This window comes from Atractosteus spatula, chromosome 8, assembly GCF_055471065.1.
Source record: "Atractosteus spatula isolate fAtrSpa1 chromosome 8, fAtrSpa1.hap1, whole genome shotgun sequence".
Classification (NCBI taxonomy): Eukaryota; Metazoa; Chordata; class Actinopteri; order Semionotiformes; family Lepisosteidae; genus Atractosteus; species Atractosteus spatula.
Genome location: NC_142713.1, coordinates 29,240,781 through 29,254,720, shown reverse-complemented (window position 1 = coordinate 29,254,720; position 13,940 = coordinate 29,240,781). Strand labels below are relative to the sequence as shown.

At 36.8% G+C, this 13,940-nt stretch overlaps 1 protein-coding gene across 1 annotated transcript in view; it reads right to left on the bottom strand.

Moving 5' to 3' along the window:
- Positions 1-13,940, bottom strand: part of grip1 (glutamate receptor interacting protein 1) — a 179,822-nt gene that overhangs the window by 28,721 nt on the left and 137,161 nt on the right. Inside the window, exons 13-15 of the mRNA XM_088922593.1 lie at positions 10,643-10,829; positions 8,163-8,308; positions 6,851-6,931 (exon numbers count right to left, since the gene is read on the bottom strand). Coding sequence (XP_088778719.1) covers positions 6,851-6,931; positions 8,163-8,308; positions 10,643-10,829 — 414 coding nt within the window. The remainder of the gene's footprint in view (positions 1-6,850; positions 6,932-8,162; positions 8,309-10,642; positions 10,830-13,940) is intronic.

Here is a 13,940-nt window from a genome sequence, read left to right as displayed (position 1 = left end):
GGCATTCAAATTGAAATGTTTTGATTTATGACTCCATTTACATCCATCTGAGAAGCACAGTTCAAAGCAGTTTTAAAAAGGTAGTAGTGACCAAGGAAGATGAGAAGAGAATTTATAGGACTCCCATCTATCATTCAAATCCTTAACTACAGCTCAGGAAGCCAGATCACACTTAATGTTGTATCCTTGGGAGTCAGGCAAAGAAAATTTGCCATGGCTTGGTCTATCAGTTAATTAAATCTAATAACTACGGCTGGACTATATCATGAGGAAACTCTTATTAATGAGCATTAGTGATGGTCTGAAAGAGAAGGAAGTGGGAGCACAGATCTTCATTTTAAAAAGCGTGAAATAAAATCTACAGGACCAGGCCGAAAAAAATTCCGGTGTGTAATCACATGTGCTTCAGTACCTATACAAACCAAGAAAAAAAAAAAAAAACTTTATTGAAAATGTCTGCCACAAATCAGAGCCCAGTGTTACATAGAAGGATTCTCAGGAGCATCAATGAAATATATACATTTTGGTGTATACGTCAAATCCAAAACTGATTTGCTAACCCTATGTTCATCTGCTGATTGGAGCCACTATATACAGAATTTAAAATTTGAAAAGTTTCATTAGTCGAATTGAATTAATATTGTTATTACACTACAGTTTGGATTAATATAATGGCTGAAACAAGTACTGTATCTGTGCACCTACATACTGTAAGGATGAAAAAGTCTTTTTTTTTAAACCTCCTACTCATTATTCAAAGCAAAGAAGTGTATATAAAGAAAGAAAAATAGAAGCTGAAGCAAAAAGATTACCGATTTAAAATCTTATTTCAATTCAGATAAGTAACTTTCATCAGAAATGACAAAAATTTGAGTTAGCGTGCATTTTTCCTGGGGGAGGTTCGGTGAAGACAGTGGAATACCAAGACATGATATGCATCATATTTCAATTTTTTTTAATCTGTTGTTAGGATTTGTGCTACAAAATTCAGAGCTCTATTATTACTGACTCTGTCTGAAACAGAAGCCAGCTGTTCTGATTATTCCCTCTGCATTGAGTCTGCTCTATTGTCAAGATGTGTGTGTGTTAGGCATGTGTTTTTTACCAAAGAAACAGAGCTACCATTGCAGAAGAAATGTTAACATCTTTCTAACAGACGTTCTGGGAATATGTTTTGGCACTGTTGCTGTTGACATACTGGATTGTGAATGGATTCTATCCACAGGGCTGAGGCTTTTTAATGATCTGTTTGTTCCAAATTAACAGAACCTTCAAATGCAAACAATGTAATCGCTCGAGTGTTGCTATTTCAGCAATATTATAGTGCTCAAGACTTGGAGTACATCATCTTTTTTCAGATGCATTTTGATAAAACACTATTAATCACCAACATGGTATAATCCCATAATGTACTTTTATCATTTTTATCTGAATTTACTTTCTGCTCAGTATGGCCTAAATCAATTAATATTTCATTGTACTGTCCATTAATCCATCTCTTTTCTAACCATTTCTTTTCTTTATCCAATCTGGGGTCACAGGGGAGCTGGAGCCTATCCTGGCAAGCAATGGGCACATTGGGCAGGGTACACCAGATTCTGATACAGACAGGACACCAATTCATTGAAGGGCACACACAGTCACTAACACGTGCACACTTATACTAGTGTGTCTTTGGACAGTGGGAAACTGGCACACTATAGGACTGACTTTGTTTTTTAAATCAGATCTTACTAGTGCATTATACAATATTAATACGGCATCCCTTCAATTAAATTCTACACTTTTAACAAAACATCCTCAATTCTGTTTGCCTTTTGTGGTTTCTCCACAGTATCTAGAAGAACATTGTCAACATTATCACCTACAATAAGTTCTTTTGTTATAGTGTAGTAGATTCTTCAAGATCAGTGCCTACCATTTTTATTTAGAGTCTTTTTGTTTCTGTTTAATACAGTATAGTTGCTGTTCTACTATGATAGGTTATTGGAGGATTATAGGTTATAGGAAGGTGAAGCAGAGAGAGGGTTAAATTGGACTATGTGATACAAATTAATGACTTGAGTTAGAAAGAATAAAGGAATACTACAAGAAGTCAGACAGGGGGAACAAGTGTTCTTGGGTATCAAAACATTAGTCAGAGAACCAGAAGGTCAGAAATACTGGAAAAACACTGAGTACAGTATGTGCCTTATTCCCTTATCTACCTTGAGAAATGTACCTTTATATAAGATACCGAAAGTCTGCATTCCGTACCTATTTCCTGCAGTGGCTTGAATGCATTATACAATTTTTAGGTTTGGAGACAATTATGTGGAATTAATCTCTCCAATTCTAACCTGGAGGGTTACTGCAGTAAATCAAACTGAACATGTTTCATATTTCTATTGTCCCGAGAGTCCTTTTTTAACACTGCAGATATGCAACTGCATGTAACATTTGGCACAGGTCTCTATCAGATGTCATCTGGCAGGTGTTGGCCCAGTCTTGAATTGAGTCAAAGTCTTTTTGACTATCTTTTGTTGCCTGTACAGTACTTGATAAATTACCCCTTGTTTACTTAAATTAAAAATGTGACTTGGTATTACAGAAAATAACCCTTTCTTTGTAACTGAAAGTTAACAAACGTAAATGAAAATAAACAGTGTTACCAGCAGCACTGCTACACAGAGGTGAACTTTAGAGAGAGGTACACATTATTTGCAGATACTGTAACTAAAAAGAAACTAACATCACATACAACATACTGTATATTAATAGCGCAGTGAACTCCAATATTACTACAAGAATTTAAAGAAAATAAATTATTACTGACCTGCAAACAAAGAATATTGAGAAGAGATGGTTAGTTTCAGTGCTTTGGCCTCTGCATGATTATTTATATTACAAGTGTGGCAACTGTTTCTCTGCCCTCTCACCTATCAGCAATTTCCTGTCTCATTCTGCACTTTAGTAAATGATAGGAAGAACTGGGATGTTATTTATCTGCCCCCAACATTAATCCTTAAATTTTGACATCAAATGTGACTTGTTTACCATCTGTGACAGAATCTAGATCACCGATATAAATTGGGAGTGGTCCTAATAAGGATCCCTGTGGTACTCTACTAATTACAAGTACAGTATGTCATTCCCAATTTGAGCATTCACCCCTAATTTGTAGTCTTCGCTTTGTATCCTTTAACCAGTTACAAGAACATGTGTTACCTTGAATGCTTGCTCAGTTTAATTTGAGAATTTATCTTTTAATCAGCCCTTGGGTGCTTTTGTTTGCTTAAACAACACTAACAAGACCTAATTTCACTGAATCTGTGTTGACTATCTTCTTCAATCATATTACCTATACTGACGACTCTCTAGTATCCTTACAGGTAATGGAAGCAAGGATTATTAGTCTACAATTACTGTGCTCAATTTCTTTGCCTTTTTGTAGGGGTAAATGCTGTTTTAACAATTTTCCAAGGCCTCAAAACTTAAAAGGAATACTGTTGTTCTTTCTATTTTATGTACTACACAAGATGAGGAATTTAGTACATACTGTAGAAAACCCTAATGTTCATTCTTATCATCTTCTTCTGGGAGTAATGAAAACAAAATGTGCAGCCAGCTGGCAGTGTGTCAGGTCCTGGAATAAGTGGAAAAATAAGAAAAACCTTTTCTTGGCATACTGTGAATTGACTGGTGGGAAGTCCCTTGTCTGAAAGCCTGTTTCATTTAAATTAGAATATATTCCACACAGAATATGGACATTGCCTTGTTAGTTCCTCATTGCTCATTTTAAAAATTGCATTCCAATTGTTTATTTGCTAAAACAACCTACTGTAGCTTTCCAGACATGATGTGAGCATTTTGTGGGCATGACAAGACTGCTATTGAATAAACAGGTGCACATGCAGCTGATATGGTTGATGTGAGTTCCCTTAACACATACTGTATCAAAAGTTAATCCCAGTCCAAAGATACAGTAGCTTTTACTCTACTGTATGCCAAGATTTCTAAAAGACCATTATCCTTTTCTTTTCAATGAAAGATCACTCGCAGTTTAGACTAGGGGTCCATTGAAAGGTTTAAGTACAGTACCATAGATGAGGATTTAACCAAACCTTTGCCTGAACACCAATATACAAAATTCCTGATACCTTTGCTTCCCTTGAATACTGTAAGGCTCCTGAGCCAAGACGCTAATACATAAATTGAAAGGGTTGACAATGATCTACTACAACTCCTAGCACACGCTGCAGAGTCTGCTGCCAACAGGAATGGGACTGATGACTCATGATAATGCCCGTTCAGTAGGTGATAACATCAAATTAGGTGCAAGTTGCAGGCATGCAGAGATGCGAAATCATGGGTCTGGAAAGCTTCATTGTTCAAATACCAGTGTGGTGTTTAAATATAATAGGTCAACATGAAAATCATAAACTAATATTTTTCATGTCCCCTCTGTTCAAATTCTCACCTGTGCCTGTATTCATTTCAATTGTTTGGGCAACTTCCAAAAAGAACATACATTGTATAGCTAGACAGACTGTCTTGGCACATTTATGTCTAAATATATGCAGCAATGGAAAGAAAAGCTCTCAAGGTTTACAGATACAAGCTCTTTCCTAGTAATTCAAGACACATAAATAGGTTTTTAAAGAGTTGCCGTCATCAAAGGGGGCTTGCTTCTTGCATTGTTATATTAAGTATGTAATCAAAGAAGGATTCTAGTTATGTACTATGCTATGAATATAAATTTTCTATCTATAAATTTATTTATTTTTCTATTAACAGATTTATTTATCTATAAATCTGTTTTTGTTTTAGTAAACAATATATACAGTATATAATGTGCTAGGCGGCAGTCTTAAATTAGCATTCTGAAAGGTATTTAACATTAAAACCAAAACACATTTTTTCGAGAAAAAAGTGGAAGCTCAATGCAGTAGTAAATGTTTCATGAACATACAGTACCTTCAGTCTGAGTAATAGATCAGGCATTAAATAAAGATGTTTCATTTTTGGCACCAAAGGCCATATTGGTAAAATATACATGACCATTCTAAATTTACCACAGAACGTTTTTAAAAAGATCAACTCCCAACAAATACAGAATATAAGAATATATAATAAAAATGCATCAAGAATTCTGAAAGATTTGCATGACACTCTTGTCTATTATTTCAAAAATGATCAAATCCTTTGGTGGTCTGAAATGTTTTATAAACATGGCCCTGTCTGGAAAGATGTTGAAAGACATTTGAAGACATTTGAATACATTTGAATACTTCTCATCTCTTTTTAAAGATATTTTAGATACACAGAATATCAGAAATTGAAAATGCAGTTCTGTAAATCTCTCAGTGAAATTCACTTCACTCAAACTCCATTCCACTCTGTGAACAAACCCTTGGTTAAATTTCTAAATGAAACCTCCCCATTTAGATTCAAAATAGTGTAAAACCTTGATATTTGTAAGTTTTGCATTGGTGATTTTGCCTGTTCATGCACAAATATTAGCCACCACTTTGTCCTTTGTCACTTTGTCATTCTTCCTCTGTGGAAGTGAGCTGATGTGTGAGCTGCAATATAAAGTTACAACTTTGATATCACAGCACATTGTTTGAACATGATGAAGCTATATTGGTGTCTCATGCATGAGTACATTGGTTCTAATTAATGTATGTCATTTTGAAAAATTAGTAGTATAAAAAAGTTTGATGCTGGAATTTTATTAAAAATCACTTCAGATAGGGCTGAAAGTACAGCGTAGCTCTGTATCACTTCTTACAGTGTTGTTTTTCTTTTACAAAAGTCTGCTATTTCTTTGTGTTGAGGATATAATGGGAATTTCTGGATGCCACATTCATGCTATAAAATGAAATGTGGCATCCATTACATTTAAGTTAAACATATTTGCCGAATGAGGGCAACAGACATCTTTGTTTATATATTATAGATTTCCTTACTTGCTGTTTGCAAATTACTCAGGGAAGGCATTTTATTACAACACAGAATAACACACATTTCAGAGAGTCATTTAAAACGCGTATTGCTGACACAGCCAGGAAGACTGGTATGAAATGATCTGGTATTTTGTTTGCAGATAAAATCACATAATCTGATATCAATATTCCAGTAATGAGGAGACTATTTTATATCCTTGTCTAAGGTTTTCTATTAGTTTCTATTGATGACCTTAATTTATGAGCATTGCGTCTCTGAATACCCATTTCAATTGCTGTAATTATTAACCAATAACAGCTGAGATCTCAATCTGAATTCTGTAAAACGTTTTCCTCAATGTTGACCCTTAAGGGACAAAACCAGTACTATCCATCCATCCATTTTCTAACCACTTCTTCCAATTCAGGGTCACAGGGGAGCCGGAGACTTTCCCAGCATGCAATGAGAGCAAGGCAGGGTTCGTTCTGGACAGGATGCCAGTCCATCACAGGGCACAGACAGACACAAACACATCCACATATGTATGAGGAAACCAGAGCACCCGGAGGAAGCCAACGTAAACACAGAGAGAACACACAAACTCCACACAGATATGACCCCAGCGCTGTGAATCAGCAAGGCTAACCCCTGCACCACCTTGCTGCCCACAATCAGTATGAGTTCTACTTAAATCATTATTAGCTTTAGTCCTGTAGAGAGGATATGGTCATTTGACGAACACATTGAAACTTTCACCTCAGCTCTTCAGCTGATGGTGACATTAAGTGGCAATACCTTACGGATCACAGGTGTCTGATGCGTAAAATTAAATCCAGTTGAAGGGTGTACAGGTATGCGTGAAACCACTGGTGAATGGAGAAGATAACTTTAAGGAAAGAACGTGTTGTTCTGTGGCACTTACAGCTTATTGTAATACCGAGCTCTACACCAGGCTTCTTTGGTAGCTTCACGTGAAATGTGCCACTGCTGGGAATGACGGACTCTGTGGACAGAACACAGGGAGAGCAGTGACCCAAGGTGTGGCCTGACCAAACACAACACAGTTCCCTGGTAAAGAGGACATGAGAAGGAAAGAGGAGAGGGAGCAATACACCCTTACTTATAAATCAAAAGGAGCAAAATGGTTCTTCCTGAGAAGAGCACTGGGACTCTGCGTCTGCAATTCTCAGATCATAAAACAGTAACGTCAAAAGAAAAACTACAACTCTCCTATGGACAGCAATTATGCATTAGGCTTGATATTTGAAAAATTATCATTAAATAATTCAGGAATTTTCAATTCTCCCTGTAGATCTAATGGAAGCAGTCTTTAACTGTAAAGCCACGGAATGCAGATTGTGAATTAACTCGTACATCATGACTACATCTACTGTACAAACTGTCAACCCCCTATACACCTTCTGTGCACTTTGGACTCTTCTTCTTTCAGTTCCCAAAAAGGGCACCACACACTCGGAGACTGTGCTTTCTCTACTGGTGCAAAAAGATACTCAATTGGTCGACCAGCCATATAAACTTTTGCAAGTCAGTCAGTACTATCAAATCATGTCTTAAAATGCACTTTTATACTTCAGCTTTTAATTCTTTTCAATTTGCTCTATTGATTTGTGTATACTGTACCGATCTCTATGAATGCTCTATAAAATAAATATTATAACTGCTTTTCGTCTTTGTTTGTGAAAATACAGTAAATATCTTTCTGGATAACTTAAATTCCGTCTACAGTACATAACATGATTTAAAACAAATCAAAACAGATCTGCTTCACTTGTATAATGTGGATGAATAATGCTTATTATTGACATACGTGTCAGAAAAAAGGACCTTGTTGAATTTAATAAATAACTAGACTAAAATAATCCTTATCTATTATAAATCAGAGAAATGTCGGTAAAAGTACACAACTGTCTCTCATTGCAGTAAACTCCAAGAATACACAATGTATGGTAAGAAGAATGAACAAAACCAATTCTGATTTAAAGTACAAAAGCATCATTTAATGCTGCTCTTTAAAAACATGTTGTTGGTGTTTTAACTTAAAATATTAAATTAAACTACTTATGTTTTACAAATGCAAATGGACTCACATACTAAAAACAAAGCTTTTTTTGAAAGACAAAAGTGCTTTATAGGTTTGGAATGTGTCTTGACCGATGCCTACCGTACAAATTGGAATTTGCACTGAGAGCTGGAAAGGGAGGCGATGATCCTACCTGCCACGTCAAACTCAATCTCCAGCGTGACCTTGCTCGTGATGCTGGAGTCTCGCAGAAGCTGATTGGTCTCCTCCAGGGTGCTGTCCTCAGTGGGGATCCCATTGATCGCCAGGATCCGGTCTCCGATCTGCAAGATGCCACTCCTGCGTAGCAAAGGCAAACAAAAGAATAGAATAGACATATAGAATAAAGAACAGAACAAATCCTGGTCCTAAAGAGCCCCAACCTTACAGCCCATTTAATCAAATAAATAACATGTTCAATTAAGAGACCTCTGGATGCTGAGGGCTGAAGAGTACTTTGCTTTTATCCTAATTGACGTGCAAATTACTTAATTTAACAAATCCCTTCTTTCGTTGGTCAGAATGGACTTGTTCTGCATATTTATAAAATGGTGAATTAATGGTGACCTACAAAACCTGCAGGACTGGGGCTCTCCAGAACTAGTGTTGGAGATCAATGTATAGTACCTGAAATATGTTCAATTAAGCAATTCAGAGAACAATGACAATATTCTTCAGCCCTCCAGGGCATGTGTTCTGTTCATTTAACCACAATTTGTTTAATCGATCAAATGTTTAAATAAGTGTTGCTAATTATTCAATAATGGGTGATTTGGGTTGCCCTGTAAGACTTATTTTAATATTTTTGCGAGCTGGACTGGTGCTCTACGATACCTGGGCTGGACACCACTGAGGTACCCATTTAAATGGGAAGTTGAGCTGTACAAGCATCTGAGAATGACAAATAATCAACACAGACAGAGCTATATTGGGGCAATACTAACCTGGAAAAGTGTTGCTTTCAAAGGTCTAAATAGATGACAAAGTATTGTCACCCTTTTGCAACACACCTCCAAGTAGATTAAAACAAGGAAAAATCTTTTTTGCAGATGCCCTTTTTTTGCACATGTACAGGAACAAATGGATGCTTGCCTGATCTCTTTCAGAGTCACATGCTTGGTAAATGACACAGCAGCATCACCATGTTAGCGATGAACTGGATCATAATGTAATCGTCCACCCGCACTGCCACTTGACTGAACATGTGAGTTAATTACATGTTAAAGCTGAATGGCCCCAATCCCAGCAAAGACTGTGAAGGGAAGCCTAGAAATTGGATGTCATCCTCACACATGTTGCTGTGCTGATTATGCTCACATTTTGTCTACAGGAGTAGCAGATGGCAGAGCATGGCACAGGCACTTGTTTTTCTTGACATTTGACCAGACACACGACCCTCTATGGCATCATGCCAGGTATTGTACATCGCAGACATCACTTTCCAGCATGCAAGTGTCAGTAATGACTACAATCAAATGTATCTAACTGTAAACAAATGACCAGCCTGCTTCTCTCTCTGTCTTATGTTCTACATCACAAAGACAAAGCAAGGGTGCATGCACTTTAGTCTCTGTCAGGAAATTGAATCAAGCTAATTAAAAAAGCTCTATCTGACAAAATATTGGACCCAACGTATCCTGGCATCCTATTCAATGCTGAATTGATGCAGGTTGTAAGGTCTAGTAAGGTTCTAGTAAGATCTTAAAGACTTGTAGAGTAGGAAAAGTAGAGTAGAGTAGAGTTCATTAAGAATAAACTAATCAGACAACGAAAAAAATGCAAAAAGCAGTTTATAACACCAGTGCTATAGAGTATTTGTTGTTGTGTAGAATGGCCAATATTATGCATGATCTTTAACTGAAAATAAAAAAACCCATCACATACAGTACAGTATGGAGTAAAGACACTAGCTCTGTGAGAATTTGGCCAGATAAAAAGGTCAGGCAAATTTTAATCTGTATCATAGATTTGTACATGTGCGTACATGCAGTGATTATGTTTAACTGATTGCATGTAATACAAGACAAGATGAAAAAGAGAGAGCAAAACACCAAATTATCCATGAAATGCACCAAAGGCTAGGATAGCTCAGTGGTTAATAAATGATTACATCTTCAATTTGCTCTGACAAAGTTTATTAGGCAAAGCTGTTACCGGTGTACAGCCGCTGATGTTAGTTCTGCTCGCTGTGAGACTAAGAATGATCAGTAGGAGGTAATTATTTCACGGATGAATCATGTTTTCTGACAATGTTAATTCTTTGCGATGAGGTATGAATTCCCAGTCATGGACAGTGTTGTTTACCGTCATTTATCTATAAGGAGACTGCTGTTGTCTTACTATGTGTTACTCTGAGCGAGAACTTTAAAACCCTAAAACTCTGTCCTTTTGATAATTTTTGTAAAAATTAAGTCATAATTTAACTCTGTAGTAGATGTTTATGACCTTTCACCCCCTAGATTCTATAAACTGTTTTGCATTATAAATGCTTACACATAATCATTATCTGCTGCATTAATATTGGGGCCCTTGGTTAATAGTTCTCTCACTGAGTGCGGAAGAGAGACTGGGAGACAGATACTTAAGTTAGTAAAACAAGTCTTCTTTGAGGGACAGACAGAGTGGGATACCCACCTCTCCGCGGGGCTGTCTGGATCCATATAGGCAATGAGAGGAGGGGACGACAGGGTCTCTGTGGCAAACACCCCTCCTTGTAACTGGATTCCGAAGCCCAGGATGGGGTCACCAACAAGGGTGACCTCTGTGGTTTCAGTGTGGACCACCTGTCCTGCTAGGCCCAAAGTACTGGAGGCCAGAGACACTGAAAAAGAAACAAGACAGGCAAAAAAAAAAGATACTAAAGTTTACTTCCCGTGTCTAAAAGTAAAGTTTAAAAACTGAATTTGTGGGCAAGGTTTACCTTGTAAAAGTGATACGTTACTAGTATCAGATTACCCTTTTTTAGGTAAAGGTCAAAATTGAGTAGATGGGGAATATGAAAAAAATTGCATTGAAGAAATACAATACTAAGACAGGTGAATTATTTTAGCATGAGGAAAAAGCTCTGATGCTGTCATCTTGTGCAAATAATAGAACAAAGATTCAGCCAAGTATATCAAACCTGTACAAAATCTTTCATAAATTATGTTGGAAGCACCTAGAATATGTAAGCGCTTCATCAAACAAGCTAATGAAGAGAAGTCCAGGTCCCAAAGGTCAAACACTTTTAACACAGGGTTTTCTGACATTCCCAGATGAGACTCTAGACAGAGCTGCAGTGAAGCTACATTCCTCGATCAATAGGAAACTGTCCCCTAGAGTCTTGAAAAAATCTGTTATGCAGTCTGGGTTGTTCAATAATGATTTAGAGTGTGTTAACCTGGAATCTGTGTAGAATAAAAAACAATTGAATTCACCAATTGTGACACATTTATTGTTTAGAATGTGGCAACTTTTTATTGCCAGTGACAAAATGCAGTAGAAGAAAACCAACATTTGAAGCACTCCATCTGTCTGTGAAGCAGGGCAATAAAAGCAACGCCTAGTGGATGATCAGTCCCTGCATTCTTCTTTATATTCTCTTCACTCCAACAAATAAAGCTGTTATTCCTCTCCAAAATACATACAAAATGTACAAATAGGCATTAAGTCCATGCTGAAAAACACATTTTGGGTGTAAAGCCTTATTCACCCAAAGTTGTATTTTATACTTAAAGAAGGCTCAACGAGTCTGAATAATTTGTTTTTTCACCTTAAAGAGTGCTCAAGAGTCAAAACTTTTTTCTCTCTACTTTTTAGAGCAGAATTAACTCCCTATCCAAACTATAGTGAACATTAATCTTTTTTTTTATTAACTGTAATTTTTAAAATAAACTGTCATAACCGGGAATAAAACCTGAGGCTAGCCATTTCTAATACTGAAATCAAGCAGCTTTGAAAACAAGTGATGAATGGGGTTCTACTGGGATGCCGTTGTATTTATTTAGGTGATGTTTGAAAATCTATCGCTGAGATAGAAACATACCACTGACATGGGCCATTTATTTTCATCAAAGCAATTTGACTGATTTTGAACAGACCTTTTTCTAAAACAATCAAAATTCAGTTCTTTGAAATGAAAGTTAACCGAAGGCGCACAATGGAAGCACCAAGGAGTTTCAGAGACAATGATGTCCTTTAACGTATTTATATTTAATTGGATTTCCTCTGGCAGAACACATTACTGCATGGAATGGCACCTTATGGAAATTATTTCTAACAACACAGAGCATTAGCTGACAATTACATTATGTTAATGTCTGCCCACTGAATCGGGGTATTTCTACCTTGTCGCACTACATTAAGTCTCTAAAGGTCAGGTGGCCTACGCCAGCTTCACATGCAAAAGAGAGAACATGAATCTTGGCAAAAAAGCAGTATCATGAAGTTTCAGACATTATTTCTTCATAAATACCTCCATACAAGGGATTGGGATTTTTAAAATCCATTGCAGTTTAGGACACAGAAAGAAATCTTGGCAACATTCAAGGGAATTCTGTACATGAGCTGGGAATTTAAGGTACAGTAGAATCCAAACATCTCACACATTGATGTGTAACGCTGATTTCTGACCATTGAAACAGGAAAAGCAAGTCTAATGACTGGTCAAGAGTTCTGTACTGATGCACGACAGTGGTGAACACACTTTCATAGGCTGATCCTGATCCTGGGGTTATGATAGATAGTATAAAGCTATGGAAACAAGAACTGGTAGCAGTACTGAATCTAAATAAAGGAACTAGAAAGGGCAGATGTAACAATCTTCCTTTGTCCAAACATTAGTGAAAATAGATTTCAACACTGCAGATCAGGCAGTACATTTAACTTTTTAAGAAAGCTTTAATGTTGCACCAAAAAGGTTAATTCTCAAAATGACAATTAAAAGCATTATCTACCCAAGATAACGTGTGCACACCGAGAGACAAGTGATAAATAAACAGGGAACAGAGTCATCATAAGAGCAGATACCTGTGCTTGTCCTAAAGTAATTAGTGCCGCATTTTAGTCCTACCAAGTGAACAAGATGAGCAGAGCTGCCTCTTCTTTTAAGGTCTTCTAACACATTAATCCATGTATTACATCGATGTACAGAAACCTAATAGTTCAGAAATGAATGGTGTTAATGTTCTTGTCTGTTTCTAACCACTGTTAGAATATAGTTCAGCTTTACTGCCATTGCAAAGGAGGGAAGAAGGCCCAGGCTTAAGCTGATGAAATGCTACTCTTTCACCCCTGTTAAGCACAGTCATCCTGATGGGGCTTGATGAGACATGCCTGGAGTGAAATCTGTATTGATTCAATTAATCAGGTGAATAACAGACTGGGGCAAGGCTGTGAGACCTTCTTCCTGATGAAGCAGAAAAGCTAATGCATGGCATTGGCTTTTCAGGCTTGATTATTGCAATACAGTGTTAAAGCTGCAGTATGTTCATAAAACAGGTGCACGGATTTTAATCAAAACTAAAAATGCATGAGTATATATCACCTGTTTTAGCTTCCCTGTGGATTTCAGAACACAATTAAAAATACTGCAGCTCACATTTAAGGGCTTAAATAGTTTGCATTTGAAATTACATTACATGTGTTTTAACTACTAAACATTGTACCCTGCCAATATTTTTCAATGTAATTGTATCTTACTTAATTTCAAATTTGTGACATTTAACTTACGTTGATGCTGATTGTAGTTTTATTCCTTTGCAAACTTAAAGGAAAGAGGTTCCCATCTATAGCAAAGGAACACTGCTGAAAGTGGCTTAGGTGTTTTCCCAAGTGAGATCTATGTGCGGTCTTTTCTATAAGCATGCAGTACAGGAGATCTAAAATCTCATAAGATGTGACACCGGCACCTAATTATTTGCAAGAGAGAAGTTATTCTGAGATGGTAAATATG